General features: G+C 31.5%; 1 protein-coding gene and 2 long non-coding RNA genes across 8 annotated transcripts in view; 2 read left to right on the top strand and 1 right to left on the bottom strand.

Moving 5' to 3' along the window:
* Positions 1-4,620: 4,620 nt before the first annotated feature.
* LOC105328433 (uncharacterized) overlaps positions 4,621-22,676 on the bottom strand; it is a 62,122-nt gene continuing 44,066 nt past the window's right edge. Inside the window, exons 3-8 of one of the 6 annotated variants that reach the window (XM_034465233.2) lie at positions 6,656-7,409; positions 6,411-6,463; positions 6,185-6,316; positions 5,752-5,866; positions 5,607-5,653; positions 4,621-5,463 (exon numbers count right to left, since the gene is read on the bottom strand). In XM_034465233.2, coding sequence (XP_034321124.2) covers positions 5,012-5,463; positions 5,607-5,653; positions 5,752-5,866; positions 6,185-6,316; positions 6,411-6,463; positions 6,656-6,753 — 897 coding nt within the window. In that variant the 5' untranslated portion in view covers positions 6,754-7,409 and the 3' untranslated portion in view covers positions 4,621-5,011. The remainder of the gene's footprint in view (positions 5,464-5,606; positions 5,654-5,751; positions 5,867-6,184; positions 6,317-6,410; positions 6,464-6,655; positions 7,410-22,676) is intronic. The other 5 variants (XM_066085848.1, XM_034465238.2, XM_066085851.1 and 2 more) reach the window with 5 other exon arrangements.
* LOC117692674 (uncharacterized) lies at positions 11,921-15,561 on the top strand. Its single transcript, XR_010714312.1, has 3 exons — positions 11,921-12,660; positions 14,263-14,425; positions 15,450-15,561. It is a non-coding gene; the product is annotated as an uncharacterized lncRNA (long non-coding RNA).
* LOC136275812 (uncharacterized) lies at positions 15,755-21,528 on the top strand. Its single transcript, XR_010714311.1, has 2 exons — positions 15,755-16,608; positions 18,398-21,528. It is a non-coding gene; the product is annotated as an uncharacterized lncRNA (long non-coding RNA).

Genomic DNA, 22,676 nt, shown 5'->3' with positions numbered 1-22,676 from the left:
TAAACCAACATATTTTTTTTAGCTGTTCAAAGATTTATGAGAGACTGTGGCAGATTCTTGTAATTTCAATTTTACTGCCTAGACCTCCGACGATGTGCCTAGACCAAATTCAACAGAACTGTTTATACATGTACGTTTGTTCAATAACCTAACTATATTAGTAATATCCATTTTTATGTACTTTCCATTCTAAACTACTATACAGTTGTAAATTGTTATACTTGGTAAGAACCTCGTAAGTTGTAAGAACTTGTGTTCGAACCATTTGTATATGTTTATGCAATAAAATATGTTCAAACCATCTAAAATGTTTTCGGATTATTGACATTACTAGTATTTCATGTGCCAACCTCCTTAAAAGGAGTACTATAGCATGTTATCATGTAGGATAGTGATACACTTCGGTAGGTGTTCACTTAAAAGCTAAAAAAAAACACAGGCACCTGACGTCATATATTTTTCTCATAACAAAAAAATACACTGCATGCTTATCTTCTGTATTATTAGGTAAGCGGTGTGTATTTTTATTGTGAGAAAAATATATGACGTCCTGGGTGCCTGTGCTTAAAAAAATTTAAAAATGTAATTTTGAGTCATAGGATAACTTTTGAATATTGCTATCTTGTGACTCTGCTGAAATATATATTTCTTCCTTATTAACTGAACTAAATTGACTTTAATTGTATGTTCGAAGTAACATGACATTTTCAAATCAATTTATGCTTGGTAGAGCAATGATTACATGGTAACATGTAAAAGTTAATTTAAAGTTATTTCCCTTTGCATTTTATGCATAACATACCTAAATGTAACGTAAATCATAATGGGGATTGGCAATGCAATAATCTAACATTTCTAAATCTTCAGTTTACATCTAACTCTCAAAATATCAAATCATGCAACTTAAACATACGTGCTATTCTGTTTCATTTCTCCCAGTATAAATATTGTTCAAAATCTATTCTTTGAAAAAATAACACCTGCCCCAGGAATTGCGAGGCTTTCTTCTAGACTGGTCAAATTTTGACAGTTTGATCAGAATGCATTGATGAATGCATATAACTTTGCTTTTTGATCACATATTATTGTTTATGGATAACATCAATTTGCTGTAAAATTCAAAACTCATGCTATGGAATAAAACAAATATGACCAATTTTTCGTACTACTGGTAGTAATATGTGATCAAAGAAAGATACGCTATGAACAGTACTGATCGAAGGTGGAACAGGTTCAAACCTCACTATGGACACTTGAAGTATATGCACGGTGTCAGTACATGTACATCTAGCTGAAAATTAGTACTACTTATTAGTGGGATTTGACATGCAATGGACTATTGTCCCATTCTTCACCCATGGCACCTCAGAAACCAGATATGAGACATATGACCTACACCGACGTCTAGTTGCATCAATTGATTTTGTCATTCATTTACACCTATTTTCGAGTCATGTACTAAGCAAGAATCTCCAGCCTTATGTTTGGGCTAAATTAAACCTTTGTCAGATTTTCTTGAAGTTTTTTAATTCATTTATAATTTTTATCCTTTATTAATATAGCATCAAAATTGCTTGTTTATTTTTGTTTTCGGTTGCCATTATAGTGCTTCTGTTATATTTTTTTTGAAATTCTATATTGCTTTTTGAAGTGGGGGGGGGGGCACTGCTGGGTAGTTGTTGTTGTAATTTTTAATCATAATCATAATACTCATATATAACGGATATTGAAGATGTGCTTATATGGATATCGATGTAAAGAATAAATCCCATATAAAACTAACGTTTACTGAGATCATTATCTACATGTGCCACATGTTAAAGCAAAAATTAAGCTGAAATGTCTCCAGGTGTTCACATTCATTCAAGAAATCAGGAAGATTGTACGTGTGCATCAGGAACATTAGTTTGAGAGATAATACTTTAGATACAGTGCTATTTATAATATTGGTATGAGCTTGCGTTTACATTGGGTGTGATTTCCAGTTGTCATTGAAAATCGCAAAAAGTATTAAAGGATGAACAAATCTTTGACCAGGAAGATAGTGCTATTAATAAATCTTTAAAACTTGTTCCTAATTAGGTTTCTCACTGACCGTCTACAGAAATATGTCGAGTACGTTGTTAAAGTTGATTTGTCGCATCGCTCAATTTGCATTTGTTCAAGGATTACCGGTATATTATTCATAGTGTACATGTTGGAAACATTAAAACTAAGCACCTCAATGTACTACGGAAGCGTATTAGTGCCACATATACACTTCACATTTTTTTATTTTCTACACTTTAAAGTGTTAATTTACTCTTTAATCTGTAAAATTTACACTTCAAAGTGTAAAATTCACACTTTAAAGTTTAAAATTTACACTTTAATCTGTAAATTTTACACTTTAATCTGTAAAATTCACACTTTAATCTGTAAAATTTTCACTTTAATCTGTAAAATTCACACTCTAACGTGTAAAATTCACACTTTAATCTGTAAATTTTACACTTTAATCTGTAAATTTTACACTTTAATCTGTAAAATTCACACATTAATCTGTAAATTTTACACTTTAACGTGTAAAATTCACACTTTAATCTGTAAATTTTACACTTTAATCTGTAAATTTTACACTTTAATCTGTAAAATTCACACTTTAAAGTGCAAAATTCGCACTTTAATCTGTAAATCTCACACTTTAATCTGTAAAGTTTACACTTTAATCTGTAAAATTCACACTTTAATCTGTAAAATTCACACTTTAATCTGTAAAATTCACACTTTATTCTGCAAATTTTACACTTTAATCTGTAAAATATACACTTTAATTAGTAAATTTAACACTTTAAAGTGTAAAATTAACACTTTAATCTGTGAATTTTACACTTTAATCTGTGAATTTTACACTTTGATCTGTAAAATTCACACTTTAAAGTGTGAAATATACACTTTAATCTGTAAATTTTACACTTAAAAGTGTTTAATTGACACACTATCTTGTAAAATTGGCTCATATATACACATACATTGGAGAATATTTATCATTTCCGATGGTTTGATCGAAGTATTATGGACTGAAATATTTTAATTAGTAAATATTTCAAACTTTGTCTTAAATACAGTGACATCATTACACAGTGATATTTTTAAAAAAAACCGTGGATTTTTTAAATAGATATGTGGTTTTATGCCTCGGCTTTTTTCTACACTTTTTTTATGATTTTACAAAAAAAATAATAAATAATGTTGAATTAATGATCATTCAAAGAATATACATCATTTATCATTCTGTCTAAACCTCGATTTAGCATAAGTACATTCAGTACTTTGAGTTGTGTACGTACTACAAAAACTTGATTAAATAGAATTGTACTGTATACAAATGAATAAAATTGATGCTTTAAACTAGTCTTGTATACATTTAGCGGGCTTGAAGACTGTGTATTTGCATAAAATTGAACAAAAAGTCAAAACCCCAAAACATTGTTACAGATAATTCTACATTTTATGTTGCGGCCAACATATAATTATGTGGTGGCCGGCTGGCCGTCAGATTATTTAGTGGTGATCGTTAGTTTTTAGTCCATTAAGTTATCACTTTTTTCAGTTTTTGTGAAAATTTTAATCTGATTGAAAGAGACAAGGGAAACGGCTTGCATTATAAAAAGCCCTTAGCGTTGAACAGTTTTTGGCCTTGCGGCACTGATAAATTTTATCTAAGAGAATTTAATCATAACTTTTCAGTTTTTGAAAAATTGAATACTGTTAATGAGAACTCATTTCTCGATTGCAATGTTTATTATTAAACAAAGATCAAAGAAATGTCGGACATTTAATTAAAACAGCCATGTGGTGTTGACATAGTATTTTACAGATTAATGTGTGATTTTTACAGATATATGTGTAAAATTTACAGATTAAAATGTGAATTTTACAATTTAAAGTGTGAATTTTACAGATTAAAGTGTAAAATTGACAGATTAAAGGGTAAAATTTATAGATTAAATTGTAAAATTTACAGATTAAAATGTGAATTTCCACTTTAAAGTTTGAATTTTACAGATTAAAGTCTGAAATTTACAGAATAAAGTGTAAAGTGTAGAAAATAAAAAACATTGAAGTTTATATGTGGCACTAATACGCTTCCGTAATGTACACTAAACAACATTAAAGTTAAAAAATACCATGTGTATGTCACACCAACTTAGATGCTGACAAATTTAAAATAAATCTGAATTTCCCCCTCAATTTTGCCCACATTGAAACTTCATATCAACTCTAAAAGGTTTCATGAACTTACATGGATAAACACAATTTCATCATTTACTTTAGAAAATATTCTTTTCTAAAACTATTTAATGTATTTTTAAATTCCCATTTAATGATGAAAATAAACCAACAAATTCATAATATACATATTTTTTTTTATCTCAAATAATCTTACATCAACATTTTTACAACATTTTTTTTGAAGCCGTGATATTTGTGAAGTTACATTTCAAAACAAAAAAACTTTAAAATATTCAAAAATTTTTAGCAAATATTTTTGGATATTACTTTTTAAAAATTAACACGAAGTCTTTATGTTTTAAAATAGGCCTACATTTATTCATCAATCTTTTAGTGTTTTTTTAGCAATAAAAGATGTCTCATATACACTTATTGATGACTAATTTAATGTCTAAAATCAAACAGGTTGTTTATCTATTCACAACAATGATTAGAATAAGACATTTGTTTTATTCCTTGTGCTCTTTATTCCTTTCATATTTTCCTTTTTAATTATGGCCAGTGATTAAATTGGCTGACCAATATTTTACTATCGAATCCGGTGTTTATTCTCCTTGGCGGTAAAACTGAAGAAATTAGTGTTCTTAACATGTACGGCTTTCAGTGGTAATTCTTTAGTCGTGGTGAAGGCGAGCTTGATTATTAGCATATTTTGATATTTGATTTATAGTGGTAAAAAGAAGGACATTAAAAAGACGTTTCTTTTAGTGGGGGTTGCTTAAAATAATTAAAATGATTATAAATGTTCTATCAGAATAGTTCGATTGTTTGTATCCCCCTTGGCCTTGCGCCATTGATTTGAATATATATCATGGTGTGTATCCGACATATCTATCTTTAGATCAGAGCATGACTTTGATATTCTCTTATTCTGCCTAGCAAGCTGAGATACACTGACATAGCAATCGTCTTCAGGAAATTCGGACATCATGACGAGCGGCATTTTACTTTTAAAGCGTGCATCAATCGCACTATAATATTGTTCAGGCATCTCGCTAATTGATTTCCGTGAAGTGCGCCCTTTGAGGAACAAATGACTATAATCCGTTGAACTTAGTCTATTTTCTATAGTTTCCCTGTGGCAATTTCCTTTATCAGCAAGGAGCATTCGAGATTCTCGAATATCATCGTAGTTTTCCTGATAAACTTCGTGTTTTTCAGAAAAGGGTAGTACATTCACTTGAAAACCTACAAGAGAATATTTTCCTTCCGCATAAATTTTGGTGTTCAGAGATATTTCATATCATTTATTCCAAACAAAATCAATGTAATTAAAACTTTTGATGAATAAATTTGAAAACAAAATCTGGCATACAATGCACTAATAATACCTGTTTGACTTTCGGTGGGATATATATTGCTTTGCAAAATAGTGTGCCTGAAAATCAATATGAAATACATATATCCAGCATGATGATTATTTAAATTTTATCAAAGAAGATATGATGGCTTTTCATTACTTTTGTTTGTTCTTACCACCTATAGAACATGGCACCAACAAACACCAATGCGAGTGATAGCATGGCTGATCCGGATCCAATCACCAAAAAAAGCATTGTGTTATGACACTCTGTGCTGCTGTCCGTTTTATCTGGTCAATTATCATTTGTAAAATAAATAAAAAAATTTGAAAAAAATATATTTGAAGGAGAGTTATGCGATTTTTTTTAAAAGCACGCAAAACAAAATAAATGCATGCAAATAAATCTCGCCATGTCAAATCTTAAAAATTTCCCTTGTTGCTGAATCATAGAGACTTGTTTTAAATTTTGTATTCATGAACAAATGATAAGATTTATTATTTGTTCATAAATTAAAAAATGATGCATCCATGTCTATTCATGAACAACCCGTTACATATTATTAAAGTACATGAAACTCTGGTAAGAAAGTTGTTAAAGGAACTTACTAATTGTTTGACAACCGACGTATTTATTGCAGATTTCGTGATTCTGACAGTTACATTGATTTTTACATTGATATCCAAAATAATCATCGGCGCATGGCTCTGAACAGTTAAACCCATAGGCTCCAAAACATTCTATATAAGAAAAAACATTACACAAAATACATGGATTTCTTCCGTTACACATTTATGTACAAGAAAATTTATTTTTACGAAACATTAAACATACCTTCACATATCCCCTCGTGTCTATAATATCCTGTGCAGCATTTAATACTTTCACTGTAATAATTTTTATTTTTAAATGTTATTACGCAAAAGCTCGTAGAGAATACACGTAGTTAACTATTTCCATAGGAAACACATTTTTAACCAAAGCCTTTAAAAGAACGCAAGTCATTTTTAAGATTTGAAATAATAATCTATCAAAATCTGACTTAGTAAAACTTATGAAATAATTCGAACATTACTTACTTATCTCTTTTGCAGGTATTATTCGTAGAATTAGTGCCGTTACTTTGTACTTGCATGTACGGCACAACCATTATAGTTGTTAACGCGTATTTTAGCATTTTCGCATTGAAGCCAATGATCTTTCTGCAACGAAAAACTTTTTTCCTCGTGTTTATATCTGAGCATTTATTATTATACACTTTAAATGATCAGACATCACGTGATTTATTTTCATGGCAGTCGGCCAATATAAAAGCAAACTATATGTACATGGAGAGAACCGGTAACATGTGTTTGAATCTAAATTTTATAAAATAAAAAAATGACATTTATACAGAAGATTTTTTTTTATATTCTGTTGCTACTGCCAAATCAGTATATCATAGCTTTTTTAAAAAAGTTACATAGTATGACAATGAGCAAGCATCAATAAGTTTTTAACCACGCGTTCTTTTGTAACTAGATTAATTCCTTTTACTAACACCGCCAACAATTGATATTTTATATAAACTTTATATACATACACTTTTAAACTCATATTTTGTTTATATATGAAACATGAAGAACATGGACACTGTGATCTCTGTAGTGGAGTAGAAATCCACCAATAAAATATATGCCACTTTAAATCGTAACTTACTAATCGCCAGACAACCGAAATATTTCTTGCAGATTTCATGCTTTTGACAATCACACGAGTTTTTACACTGATATCCAAAGGAGTTATTATTGCACGGCATTAAACAGTCAGGTCCAGCGGCTCCAAAACATTGAACTATACAAAAGATTGCAGAAACATATTCATAGCCTATATTTTTCGTGTAATGAATTTGATAATTTAAAAAAAAAAGTCAACCAAACTGGGCGCATCTTTACATATTCCATCGTCATTATAATATCCTGTACAGCTTTTAATACTCTCACTGAAATGATATTTATTTATCTTAAAAATTTCATTTCATGTAACAAAAGCTCACTGTAAGTTAACAGTTTTAACCTAATTCTTTAGAAGATTGACATCATTCTAAAAGTTTGAGAAGTATTTCTAAATTAGTCTAAGCAAAACACTGAATGTAATAAATTAATCATAGCTTACTTTTCTTTCCCACAGACGTTGGTCGTAGAATAAGTTACTTTAATTTGCACTTTTATGAGCTGCACAACCAACAACATTTTTAACGCATATTTTAGTATGTTTGCAATCAGCGCAGAAATCTTTCTAAATAGAAATATGATTTCCCTGTGATAAAGGACATACTAGTATTTAAAACGGGATCATAAATCACCTGAGTCATATATATTTACATTTTCCAGTGTCTGTGCCTGTGATAACAGTACGCATCGATTTTGTACTATAAAACCCATAACTTCAAATTGTGTATAATTGGGGCGCCAGCGGGATTTGCTTATCGTACAGTGGCTTAAACTTATATAAATATGAGTAATAAGGAATCAATCTTTGAATATTATGAGGTGATAATTTCGTTCGGGGCGTAATCAAATCTATCATAAAGCCCTTCAGGCTTTATTGAATTTGATCACGCCCCGACCATAATTATCAGCTCAAAATGCACAAAGAATGATTCCTTATTCCTTAATATAATTTACATTCTACTGTGTTTTTCCATTAAATTCTGTGATCTTTAAATGCCTTCAATGCACAAACCTTCACTGGGTACTCAAAGATTTAAATGATGAGTTTTATTATGACGTCACAAACGTTGAACGCTGTAAACTGCAACGTCACAAGGAAAAATCAAAGTTCACGCTTGTGGCTGTTACTGCTCTTCCATCTATACGATTATTGTGCTTTTTACTGGTTTATTTATATATATTTATAAGTAAAACTAATTCGGAAAAATATAACGTAATCGGAAACGTTTCCCGCGTTACATGTAAATCTTGCGAGATCACAGCTTCTGTTCATTGGTACCTGTGACACATTTTATATTAATTTACCCTTAGGATAAGATAGGAGTTCTACGGTATAAATCACGTATGCAGACAAGGCAAGACGCGGTGTGTGCATACAAATTGAGTAACGCGCGTTAGCGCGTAATGAAAATTGGTATGCACACATTGCTGTAGTTATGATACTGTATGCTTCAGAAAATCATGATTTAATGCTTATATTTACATTTTTTTTAACTTCATGCCTTGTCTGTATGCAGGGTAATTGTGTTCAAAATCCAAACATGTAAACATGTAAATTCGAATATGCAATCGTGTTGGTGAGTGAGCCTGAGTATGAATGAGTGTAATTTGGATCGTATAACCTATAAAACTCAGTGACGGCACCGATAGAAAAAGGCTAGCTGCAGGTAAAGGCATGCCGTAATTGACGGAATAGGAACGGAATAAATAAAAAAAATATTAGATAGGCCTAAAATCTTAATTATTATCTCTGGATAACAAAATTTCTAAGAAAGTATTATTTTTCGGAGAAAAAAAATTATGAGATTGGTGTACATTTTACATGCATCCAGATAATGTATAAAAGATGTGAGTGAAGAATTCGATCGGCTTCAGATATCTTCTTAGAACTGGAAAAAATACTAGTACATATAATGACTTTATTAAAATATACATGTTTATAGTAATACACGCATTTTTATTAGAGTACATGCAACAAATTGTTTAAGGATAGAGCTCTGATGAATTAAGAAAAGATCTCCAAAAGCCTCCTTATCGCTACCACAAAGTTGGGACAATAACCCCCAACCCTCCCCCGCGAAAAATTACACGGGGTCGGCCAGCTGGTTAATTAAATAACTGCAAAGTTATCGATAAGAAAAACAAACTATATTTAAAGACATTGGTGTTGAGATTTTGGTTAATATGAGACATAAGAGGCTACACCCCCTTTAAAAATAAATAAATAAAAATTCCAAAAATAATATCAACTGTCTTGATATTAAAATGTGTATAAATCATATTAAAAAATGTTTCATTTTTCATTGTTGGCAATATATAGGGGAAATCCTATCATGCGGGTGAAAATTGGCATTATTTTTTATTTCAAGCAATTATTACGGAATGTTGGTTAAATACCTGGACTCACTTTGTGCAGTTTGTTGATAAAAAATTTCCGGAGAGCTATTATACATGTAATACAGCTTTCAAGCCACTTGTGAACATGTACTGTTTACCATAAAGCAGCTACTTAATTTTGAAAGATTATCGTCAAGACAGTATATATTTTAAGATATTTCATAATCAAAACTCTACCAGTTCATATACGATCAAAATCATCTGACCCACCCCGTTCCTTACTTTAAGAAATCCAATTTCCGAAGAAAAAAAATAATTACAAAAACATAAACATACTAGTATACCCTTACTATTTCTTCAAAATCTTTCAATTTTTAACAAAACTGGGTGCTTTATTTAATAATTACAAAACTTCTTTTTATTTATAACAGTTTTAGATTGTTTTATTATATATCAAAGATTTTTAATTCATGGATTTTGTTAATGTGCGAGTGTATGCAATCAATTATTACTCTACCAGAATTAAATGTTTTGAAGTTACGAGTTCTAAAGTGTTTCGAGAAGTTTTCAGACATATGTGACAGTCTGAAAACTTCTCGAAACACTTTGGAACTCGTAACTTCAAAACATTTAATTCTGGTAGAGTAATAATTGATTGCATACAAACAAGATGTAATTATAATCGGGGCGATTATACAGTCTCCCAAACGAATGAGGCCATCACTGGTGGTAGGGATGACCCACATGGGCTAAACGTTACAGAAAACATTACCCAATTTGTATGCACACACTGGTGCAGTTATGAGAAGTACTGTATCTTTCAAAAATTAATGATTCAATTATGAAATAAACAGCAATATTAAAAAGTTCACCGGGATATGAAGTTGGCGGGTCACGTGATCAAATCCTGTGAAGCCCGAAGGGCTTCTCAGTAGATTTGATCACGTACCAACCAAATTCATATCCTGGTGAACTTTTTAATATTATACAAATATTGACTGGGGTTGAGGGCAACATTGATTATATTAGCCCCCGAGGGACGAAATATTGTCCGACGCGAAGCGGAGGGCAATATTTTTGTCCCAAGGGGGCTAATGTAATCAATGTTGCCCGAAAACACAGTCAACATTTGTTTTGTTATATGAAGAAACAAACCAAAATTTAAGAAAGTAATTGAAAATTGATCGCCGTAATTTTTTCAGCTCAACAAAGAATTCACGAATTCAATTTTGTCGAAGTTCATTTCCCAAATATCCTCTGCTTCAAACCGTCACTGGTGATATTCCGCCGACCGTAAGAATTAACATACAGATGTTCTACCTGATTTTACTTCACGGTAATTCGCAAATCCTTATATCCGTTATGATAGCAAACCGTCGCATTGCGCGTCCGTTATTTACTTGCCTTGACTGACTCTCTATTATGACGTCACCTTGTTTTGGAGTCGCGAAGAAATATTTACGTCATCGTTTACGAATCCACAAATCAGAGGCGAATATTTGAAATAGAGGGAATGTTCTCTAGATATTATTCCTAGCCGGTCAATATAAAAAAAATATTGACCGGTCAATATTTTTCGGACGAGCTAATATTACAATTATTGACTATTCGTCTATATAGAGTTATATAGTGAGAATATACTCCTGAATATAACAATGCTGTTTATTACTTATATTTACTCTTGAAAAAAACAAATCATCAACACTGCACGAAAAGTCGCGTTTAATATAATTTTATAGATTCGTTTACCAAATTATATTTCTTGTTTTTAATATAATTTGTGTATAACGTTATATTATATGCAAAATATAATGTCATTTACTTGATTGGATTTTATAATAAAGTATAATTAGATTTAATGCGATATACAACAAGAATAATGTAGTTTAATAGAAAAAATTATACGTTTCGTTTAAGAAAATTGACATTCATACGTAAATACATTTATACATAAAGTTTAATAATGTTTCTGGTGTTCAGGAAATATATATGATAATTGATGTGTCAATAATATTTTATTTTATACAAAATAAAATGTTGTTTACGTACTCATTATTGCAAATACACAAAATCGTCTATATGTATCAAACTAGCTGATCATTATGTTCTGATTTAATCATGGGAGGGGTTCGAGACGGTAAACACAAAACATCCTAATGATTATTTTTTCAGACACGTATAAGTAGATTAGATACAATATACAAAAAAGAATAATAAAGTTTAATAGAAAAAATATATAACTATGATAATTTTAGTTTGATCATTTGCTTATACTTGAAGTTTAACTAAGTTTGATTTGCATTAAATATACGTGATAATTAATGTGCCATTAATACATCTTTCATTTAGAATAAAATATTGTTTATACACTGATACAAACAGACAAAATATCATAAAGCATCCAATATTATTATATGCTGCAGCTCTGAACTTACATGTACGTGGAAGGGGTTTGGGACGAAAAAAACCCCCCACTAAATTAATCACTTCAAGGAAATATTTGATTTGTAGTAAAAAAAAAACTCACAAAGCAAATAAAAAATATTTCACTATAACAATTGATTCAGGATGAGAGAGAGAGAGAGAGAGAGAGAGAGAGAGAGAGAGAGAGAGAGAGAGAGAGAGAGAGAGAGAGAGAGAGAGAGAGAGTTTGTTTAACCTCTACGCGCATGCGAATCAAATTAAGCCAATCAAAAATCGAGAGAATTCTGAACCCGCCAAGCTGCGATGGAGATAACATGTCGGATTCGATTTAAGTAGCGAAGTAGATCTATCAGAATTTAGTGCTCTTGGACTGATGAATCATCAGATTCGTACAAAGACGAAATCTTTAGGAAAACATCCATTGTCAAGACTATTGTCAAGTGCCGAAAGGGAAGAAAAAGTCACCACCATGTCAAGCAGGTAGAGCGCTCGTGAGAAACAAGATGGCGAAACAGTCCCACAACGTCAGTCCTTTGCATCAACTTCTGTTCTTACATGTAGCAGCACCTTGGAGATAGGTTCGCCGGCCAGTGGTACCAGTTGTTTAATAGGTATGGTGGTGATTACGGTATCGATAAACAAGCGTCCCATTAACACATGCACTTGTAATTTTATAGTTACTTCCCCTTGTGAACATGATTATTTCCCTTGTAAGAAGTACAGTCAACTCGTAACCAAACTGATTTGTAATCAAATAGTCGGATAGTCCGAGTGAAAAATAACTTCAAATTACATGATTATGCCCACAGTCATAACTTTTTAATATTGATATTCATTTCAATAAATATTGTCGGGTATGTCATATCAAATTACCATATTATCTACTGGTATAAGTATTTGTACTCACAGATGCTTGGGGACGGGACCCCCAACCCCCATATTCACCCCTCCCCCCCCCCCCCCCCCCCCCCCCCCCCCACATTCACAAGTTATTTTTTCACCATTTGACACCTTATGAAATTAAAGAGACCATCATTTCCGGCCGGTCAGTACTTTTTCAGTTATGAGCCCGTCCTATGATATCGCGGTAGTTATATTATTTTATTAAAAAATCTATCAATACGAAAATATTTCCAGAAACTAATGTTTTGTGAGTTTATATACCTCAGTAATGTTTAACGTGTCTGTTTTCAATGTCTAAAAATATTCCGACATAAAATGTCAATTTCAGTGCGTGCTACTATAAGTAAACAGAAATACCGCGATACCATAGAACCAGTGATATAATAGAAACAAGTATAAATAATTTAAGGATTTCCTAGCGAGGTGTCAAATTTTACAAGATGGTGTCTGCTGACATTGCAAATTCTTTGCTTTTTATACCAGGGGTATATATTTTATTTCTACATAGCTTTTGCGTTAATTGTGTTTTTTAAATGTAGCATAAATCAACATATAGTTAAAAATAAATGATAAAAAAATAACCCGAGAATGGAGGGGGGGGGGGGAGCAATGATTAAACACACAAGTTTCAAATTTAATCAATGTTGATTATAATTTGTCCCAAGTTATTGCTTCCATCACTTTTTGATGATTTTTTATAAAAATACACCTACACTCAAATAGAAGTACAGTTGAAATCGATGAAATGGAAAATATATCCAAGATATCTCCATTCAATGACACATAATTTTTCACTCATAAAAGTTCACAGGAAGGTAAATAAATTTCTTGCGGAAATTTATAATAGGAAATGTCTACATCTTTTCACCATCTGGAAATCACTTGGAATATATACCTTGCACAAATTTTCGTTATCCAGGCTATTTCATGGCTGGTGCAATGAAAAATCCCCATAGACTATTTTGAGTTGTATATTGAGATCTGAAGGGGCAAAAGCCAAAGGGGTGTTTCAAAACAGATAATCTGAAGATATTTCATATCTATTTTGAGGATGAACATAATTTGAGCACATAGGTATTTATGATTATCAAAATATCAAGAAAAAGTGAACGAAGAAAAAACTCGGGACAGAGTGTAGCTATTAACCAAGAATTGCTACCCATTATAGTCACAATCTGTGACCTATTGATTAAGAGTCGGCTTGGGTATACGAGTCGGTTTGGGTACGACTTGACTTGATTCCCGTTAGAGGCCTAGAATAACTCTTCAATGCCTGTATTTTGATTTATTTTCACTATTTTGATGAATAGGACCAGCATCGTGGCCACTTTTCAAGTTGAGAAAGATTGAGTTTCAGCAGGAAAAAATCTTTGAGGGGCAGAAGGAAATCATCGCTAAATACTCTCTGAAAGTAATCCATCGCAAATGAAAGGAAATAAGAAAGTTAAAATATGTGTACCCAGCCAAGTACATGTAAGTATATTTGATGTCAATAAAATATTGGTCTGATTTGCTATATTTAACATATAACCGCAAAAAAATATAGGGATGGGACAATACACCAGTGCATCACAGTATATACTTTGACAATATTTGGATCACTACATTTACCATTAATACAACGATACCGTAGTGAACTTTTTTTATATTTTCATAAAATATCCGAGCTTCATATACCAGCTATTTTAAGTCCGCGCGCCTAATATGAAAGTACAAAGATGGCAGAAAACCTCATAAAGTTGTCAAATCGATTCAAGCTAAATCTGGAGTGTGGAAAACTTTCGGATTACTTGTTTATGAAAAGTAGTGAATACAAGACGAAAGTAATTTGTAAATTGTTCAACGTTCATTTTAAATATAATGAAATCACTTTGGACATGTGGTAATACATAGACTGATTCAATAAATTTTAAGCCCTTATTCATGTTTTCATTAAGTTGCAATGTATCGTGATATGTATCATATCGCATCTCATGTATCGTGATTTGTACCAAATCTGCTAAGTAAAGTATCGTCCCAGCCCTGAAAAAATTCATGACTGAATTGAAGCTGCAGAATTTTTTTTTCAGTGATTAATCTATTGTACAGTAGCTTTTTGTTTAAATGTTTTTTGAATTAGGTTTTGCTGGAATCTTGTTTGGGTGGGGGTGGGGGGCTAAGAATTAGAGGATTATGTGGTACATTCTCTGACAAAAAACAGGAATTAAAACAGTAGGCTTCATCTGAACACAACATTTTACAAAGCTTTGGCTAAAATAAATAAAAGAATTGGGTGATCAAGCCTTTCATTTTTGTTGTACACCTGATTTCCACACCTAAAACTCATGATGTTCTGTATACCTTACTGATTTTTTTTCTTTCTTTTCTTTTGTTAATTGTATTATACAGGCTTATACTGTAATGTACATGTGGAGCGTATTGAGAGGAGTTATCTCAATATCAGCAACTATATAATTGTATGGCCTTGGTATGATATTTTGTGAATGCATACTTTCAGATTGCTGTGCATGATGGATACTCCCATGGAATTTCCATAGGATTGTAGTGAAAAATGAAATCTGATGATGGAAACCAAATATTGAAATAAAACTTTTTAAAGAATTAATAACTTAGACCACACCAATAAAAATTTTTGTTTGCAGGGTTCGACACTAACCTTAGTCCATTAGTCACAGACTAATAGATTTTCTTACGGATTAACAAAATTTCTGTCTAGTCAGTCCGGTCAAACTAATAAAAAGTTTTGCTTAAAAAATGTGTAAATTAACGATGTGTGATTGTCGACATTTTAATGGAAAACCCTGGACTGTATTTTTATTATCTAGCATATGATACATTGCAGTGATTATAGAGTTACCGAGCAAAACAACAGAGGTATGCAGGATATTATGGGTGACTTGATTATTTCTTTGCCATAAGGGGATGTCCGAGAAAATTAATAGGTTACAAGCACACGTGTTCACAACAACAGCTTCGAAAGGGACGCTTATGTGTTTTTAAAAAATATAGGTGAAACGAATCTCCTGTGAGTTGTTTAATTTAAATGAATTGTTTTACGTTAAATAATTTGTGATAAATTGCTTATTATTTTAAACAGATTTTTAAAGAACTTAGACAATGAAAAGAACAAGGTAGCTCATGCAGCCTGGATCTAATATGCATAGATCTATTTATAACATCTGTAATGGCGGCATACACCTAGTACACAGAGATAGTGAATACGCAGCTCATTGCTATGTACTGCATAGCACAATACAACTAAACATGTGCAACACCTGTAAGAAAAACATTATAGTGTATATTATGCACCCCTTTCTTACAAATGCTATTTAAAAACTCCATACTATATATAAGGCAAATACGGTAATGCTTTTTAATTTATTTCTGACGGGCACATAAAATTGCCTGCGGACTAGTTAAAATGAACAGGCACTAGTCCAGCTGGACTAATGCATCAAACAGTTAGTGTCGAACCCTGTGTTTGTCAGATCCCGCGCTCTTGTATTTAAATAAAACTTTACAAATAATATTCTAATTTTTGTTGCAATGTTATATTTTAGATGCAATAAACAGATATTTCCTGTCTATGCAAGATAAAGGAAGGAGAGAGTAGATTCTTTCAAGAAAGGAATGGATCTGTATCAAAGGAAACAAGGGTATGCCCAATTATATGCACTGCATGTTTTGAGAGTCTAGACCATACATATGTTCAAATGTCCCTGTTTACAACTGCCAAAATCATGAACTTGTATTGAAGTTCTAATTTATGCTGTATTATATACAGTGACTGTTCTATTGATTTAACTTATCTTTTAAGAATAATAAAGAGTTTTGATGTATAAATCGCATTTGCAGATAAGGCAAGAATTAACAGAAATGTAAATACTTGTTATTATGCCCCCTTCAGACAAGGGAGGGAATACTACATTGCTGTTGTTGATCGGCCGGTCCACCAACAATTTCCTTTAACGCAGAGGTTGCTCCTATTGATATGAAATTTGACACACACAGGGGTGTGCAATTACAAAATTTGGCCACTAGTCCAGGGGCTAGTGGGAGTACCAAAGTTACTAGCCCAAGATTCAAAGTTACTAGCCAGACTATTTCGGACATGTCGACATTTCATTTTATTAAAAAAAAACCCTGTATGACACTAGTTAGTATATAATTATTAATATACGAAATATTTATTACTTGCATGTTTTCTGTGGTAGACTAGTTCAAAAATATTCAACTTCATTGATCTCTCACATTTTAGTTACAAAATTGGTTTGGGTACCGTTTATATAATAAAACCCAAACATAACATTGTGAATGTGAACAGACTCTATAAAATCACTGCAACTATCTATGTGTGCATGCATTTTATCCTGTTTAATTTCCATTTACAAAATACAACTATGCAATTAATTACGTAATGGTAAATTTTAATTAAAAATAATGGAAAATGCACAAATAATAATATGCAAAATATGAATTTTTTTTAATTCACCAAGCAGGTCACTTTAAAATGTGTTCATGAGAATAGTTAGTGCAGAAATTTATAATATCTCTGTAATGCATCTCTCTCTCTCTCTCTCTCTCTCTCTCTCTCTCTCTGTAAAAAAATTATATTCAAAAAAGCCAATGAATACATATTACAGAAAAAGGAATCATTTTACAGTGATGTCACTTGAAACAGCCGCACAGGTAACTGCGGAAGCTATGTGCAGTGAGGCGTGACTATCTCGTCTAGCCACTGGTCAGGTCAACACTGTCAGTAAAACTTCAAAGTGTGAAACTTACAGCCGAGTGTTTTTTCTCAGAAGAATGTAGCAATAGAAAAAATGCTTAAGAAATTTTTAGGCTATCATGACTTAAAAGGAGCAGATATTATGCCTCTGTGATAACAATGACGATACACTTTTCCTACTAGGACACTGCAAATTTACTGGCATATTTTGCCAACTCTGGTTATGATTTACTAGCCCGACGGGCTACCACAGTTAATGTTTTTGCTAGCCCGACCTCTAAAATCGATAGCCCCGGGCGTCGGGCGATGGTAATTGCACACCCCTGCACACAGATTCATCATAATAATATTTTGGTCAAGTTTGATTTAGAGTCTAATTGAGCAATTTTTGACAGAGTTATGCCCCTTGGATATGGGAAAATCCCAATTATTTGCTTTTTCGTTCATTTCTCCAAGGAAGAAGGGGACAATTGTGTTTCACAAATATCTCTTGTTTTTTGAAATATATAGTCTCATAACTGCAATAGTGTGTGCAGACAAATTTTCATGATGCACAAACGCCTGTTACTCCTCTTTCAAAAAACAATGATTTAATGCTTAAATAAATTGTCTGAGGAATTTAAAAGGAAAGCCTGAACATTTTACAATGTTGGCTTTTTAAAGACAATATGTGTGTATAAACATGTGTATTTATGTGTGTATATATGTTGTAGAAAACGGAAGTTATACTATAGACAGGCTGTCAGGCTGTATTTAAACAAAAGACCTCCTGGGATGAGGAGAAAAAGAAACAAGTAGAACCTGAATTTCTTGTCGAGTACTTGATGATGTCATCAGAATATGAAAATGATTGGGAAGATGACACAATATATGAAATCACATCTCTAAAGTGGCGCTCTGACGAATGTTTAATTGGACACCAAAAGTTCTGCTCTGAAATCCAAATGTTCAAAAAGGCAAAGTATAAGACGTATAAGGACCAACAATGAATCATCTAGAGACAAACCAGAAAATATATCAAATGAACAGAAATGGGCCATTTGAGATTTTTAAAAGAGTTGCAACTGTCATGTATAATTAGCTCACCTAAGCTGAAAGTTATTATATGGTTTTACTGATATGCAAGCATTTTGACATATACATTGTTGATTGTATAAAATTGTTAACTCCGTCCCATGGACAATTTTTGTTCCTCGCTAGAGGTTCATATTTTGATGTAGGTTTATTATCCATGTATAAAGAGTTGTTTAACACTTCTTGAGAACTGCAAAGCTCAATATGTGATATGACTATAAAATCATTGCAAAATAGCTTGATGTATTGTTGTAGTATGATGAACCTAAAAATATGCTGGGTATTTTTTTAAATACAGGATCTGATATTACTTGTTCAACTCATACTGTTATATAAAAGAATATTCATTGTGTATTTTTTTTATTGTTGAAATTTTTTTTATGCTGATCAATTACAGATTAAATTTGGCCATTATGATTTTCAATTTTTGTCATGTTGGCATGTAACCAAGTCATACTTTTTTTATCTCAATTTATTAACAAATATGTTTAAGTTTATTTCCAGTAATTAGTGCATACATCTCTATAGCATAATAGAACTGAAGACAATAGGAAGTTATTTATTTTTAAAGGGAGCTCTGTTGGCAGTTAGTTGCAGATCTTGATACCCAAGTAAGAGAAAGGTGGCGTCTCTGACCGATCCTTTTGCTCTTGCTTGTGGGCGAGTGAGGCTTCCCTGTCAAAGGCTTGTATAAGTTTAAAATCATATATCAAATTATAAACTAAACACATATATGAGTGATATAAAGTGGTTATTTTAATGAATATTTTATCATAATTTGTTTCTTTTGTTCTAAGTAAAGAGTTAAAGACTAGATTTTTGATAATTTATTGAGTAAAGAGTAGTTTTTATGGACATCTAGGCAGTTATACAGGACTTTTTGTATGTATATCTTGAGCTTGTTCCTGAAACTTGGACGTAGACTAGAAAATTTACGGAAAAAATACAATTTTTATCTCAAGTTATTTTAATCTACATATTTGTACAAGTTTCACTTATATAATTTATTAGCTTAATTAGCTCTATAGTGAACAAAATTTGTTGTTTAAAATATACAGGAGACAATGCAAGAGTATTTTGAAAGGGCTTTGCTTGCAGTAAGTTGCAGATCTTGATACCTAAGTAAGAGAAAGGTGGTGTCTCTGACCGATCCTTTTGCTCTTGCTTGTGGGCGAGTGAGGCTTCCCTGTCAGTTTCTTACAGATGCAAGGAATAAACAAACAAGACTTGATAAGACATTTCTGTGTAAAATAATGGGGAACTGTTTTCTTTTTATGATAAGTAAGATTGAGTTGAATATTTATAGTGTCATAACTATATTTTACATTCTGTACATGCATATGCCAGGTCTTATTTCAGACCTTAATAGGATAGACTAGAAGAATTTTTATTGAAAGTGAATTTTAAGCAGGAGACAATGAAAGAGTATTTTGAAAGGGCTTTGCTGGCAGTAAGTTGCAGATCTTGATACCCAAGTAAGAGAAAGGTGGTGTCTCTGACCGATCCTTTTGCTCTTGCTTGTGGGCGAGTGAGGCTTCCCTGTCAGTTTCTTACAGATGCAAGAAATAAACAATACTTGATAAGACATTTCTGAGTAAAATATTGGGGAAACTGTTTTCTTTTTATGATAAGTAAGATTGAGTTGAATTTTTATAGTGTCATAACTTTTTTAAATTTTGTACATGCATATGCTTGATCTTATTCCAGACCTTATTAGGATAGACTAGAAGAATTTTATTGAATTTCCATGATTTAAATTTACCATTTTGCCAAATTTTGATAATCAATTATTGTTTTCATTGGAAGTTTGTGTAAATTAAAATTACTTTATATACGTTCCAAAATGTTAACTGAATAGTCTGGTCATTAGAATATGTATTTTTCTTTTCTGTATAATAAATTTTCAATATTATAATGTAAAACCTAGGGAATTATTTTTAAAATCACATGAAGTGTTTAAAATTAGAGATGCACATGTACATCCTATTATTGAACAATTTGTTCATTCAATTTAGTATAATTTGGTATTTGTATGCATCATATACCGGTATATAAATATATAGGGTTTTTTCAATGCTATTACATATAATATGATTGTTAATATATATCTTCTCTGAAGTGGTTTTCATGGAAACTCTTATCTATTTGCAGTTATGAACTATAGAGTATGTATGTAGTATGTATGTTTCTATGAATACATGCTATTTTCAAAATACATGTACTAGGAAAGAGAATTTGTGTGTGCGTGTGTATGTATTTTAGTGACCAGTAAATAAGTAAAAAAAATTTGATTACTTCAGTATTGTCAACTTTCAACAATTGCTTTTCTTTATCTACATGCATTATATAGAAAAACTGACTTTGTGTTGTAATTTATGTTGTATATGAAAATACGCAAGTTAAGCTAGAATTTGTTATTTGCAGACCATGCAGCAATTTTTATGGGTCTGTTTCAGTTGTGTGTTTTTTTCCTACTAGTCCATATAGATTCCATTATTTCCATTTAATGTGTATTAGCCTGCATTTGCTTAAGTCAAATGTGCATTTTACAATTCCAAATTTGGATATTTTACCTAAGTATTTTTTAAGAACTATATCAGAAATTGTAATGGCATCCATTCCATATGTATCTGATCATGACGTACGTATTGTAATTTTCTAAATTGTGACTTTTATGCTTAAAACTTTCAAATGTTTTGCTCTGTAAGAATACATGTATTTATTTTTTTACATCATTGAGACTTTAACATGCAATAAAATCGAATCTTAAGTGGACTTGTGTGTGATTTTAATTTTCAAAAATGATAGCAAAAACAATTTCAAAGAAAACAACTGGATGTTTGAAGTTATATAAAGATGTATGCGGTGGTATAATTATTTAATTAAACGAAAATAATAATGACGTAAAATATATACAATTCCAGTTTATATTGGCAGGTTTAATCAAAACATTATCGTCGCATAAACAAGAGGTATAATGTAAGTTGATAAAAGCGTTTATTTGAATGTTTTAGGAAGTTTAAGATATCCGTATATAATTTAATTTTTGACAGTTTATAATGTAAAATGTAAATTAAACGAGAACAAATAATGAATTAAAATTCAACATTAAATTTCATTAACCAAACAAATTTAATATATCCATTAAACTTAATTTTTTTAGCATGTTTAATGAAAATTATATATTTTATATACAAGAGGTATAATGTTAGTTTACGGAACACTTAAATCTGTACGTATGAGTAAGTTTACAATTTTTCCGACATTATTAAATTTGTTCTTTTACGGAATCCAGTAAACTCATATTAAATGCTAATTATTTTTAAACGTTTTCGGACACACAATATGTAATACTACATACTTAAATTTTAAATAATCGTAACGTTTAAATTGCATTTAAGGTGAAATTAAACGCGACTTTTCGTGCAGTGCAAGAACGTTTTAAATAACCGAATAAGCGATAAGCGCGTGATATGATCATTGTGACGTCACAAAAAGTTCATACAGAATTGAACGTTTTCGCTATTCTATAGGTTCATATAAAGAAACATATTTGCAAATGTAAATATTGCTTAATTAAAACTTGATTATTTTTTTTTCTGAAATTTCATGATGTTCCCCAGGGGTCATTTACTATATATCAGGTGAACCAACATGACCCACGGAAAAAGAATATATATGGTGGGGTGGGGATCTTGACCATTTTCAAGATATTTGGGCACTTCCTGTTCAAGGGGGATCAGGACCTCCCCTGGGGCCAATGACCTACATGTACATACCATTTGAGAAGTACAAGTTTCTGAGAAGAGGATTTTAAAAGATTTACTCTAAATATTCCTATGTAATAATTTGACCCACATTGTGGCCCCACACTGCCCCCGAGATCATGATTTGAACAAACTTGAATCTACCCTACCT

This window comes from Magallana gigas, chromosome 5 (assembly GCF_963853765.1).
Source record: "Magallana gigas chromosome 5, xbMagGiga1.1, whole genome shotgun sequence".
NCBI lineage: Eukaryota > Metazoa > Mollusca > Bivalvia > Ostreida > Ostreidae > Magallana > Magallana gigas.
The sequence above is the reverse complement of the archived record's forward strand: the minus strand, read 5'-3'. Positions and strand labels throughout refer to the sequence as shown.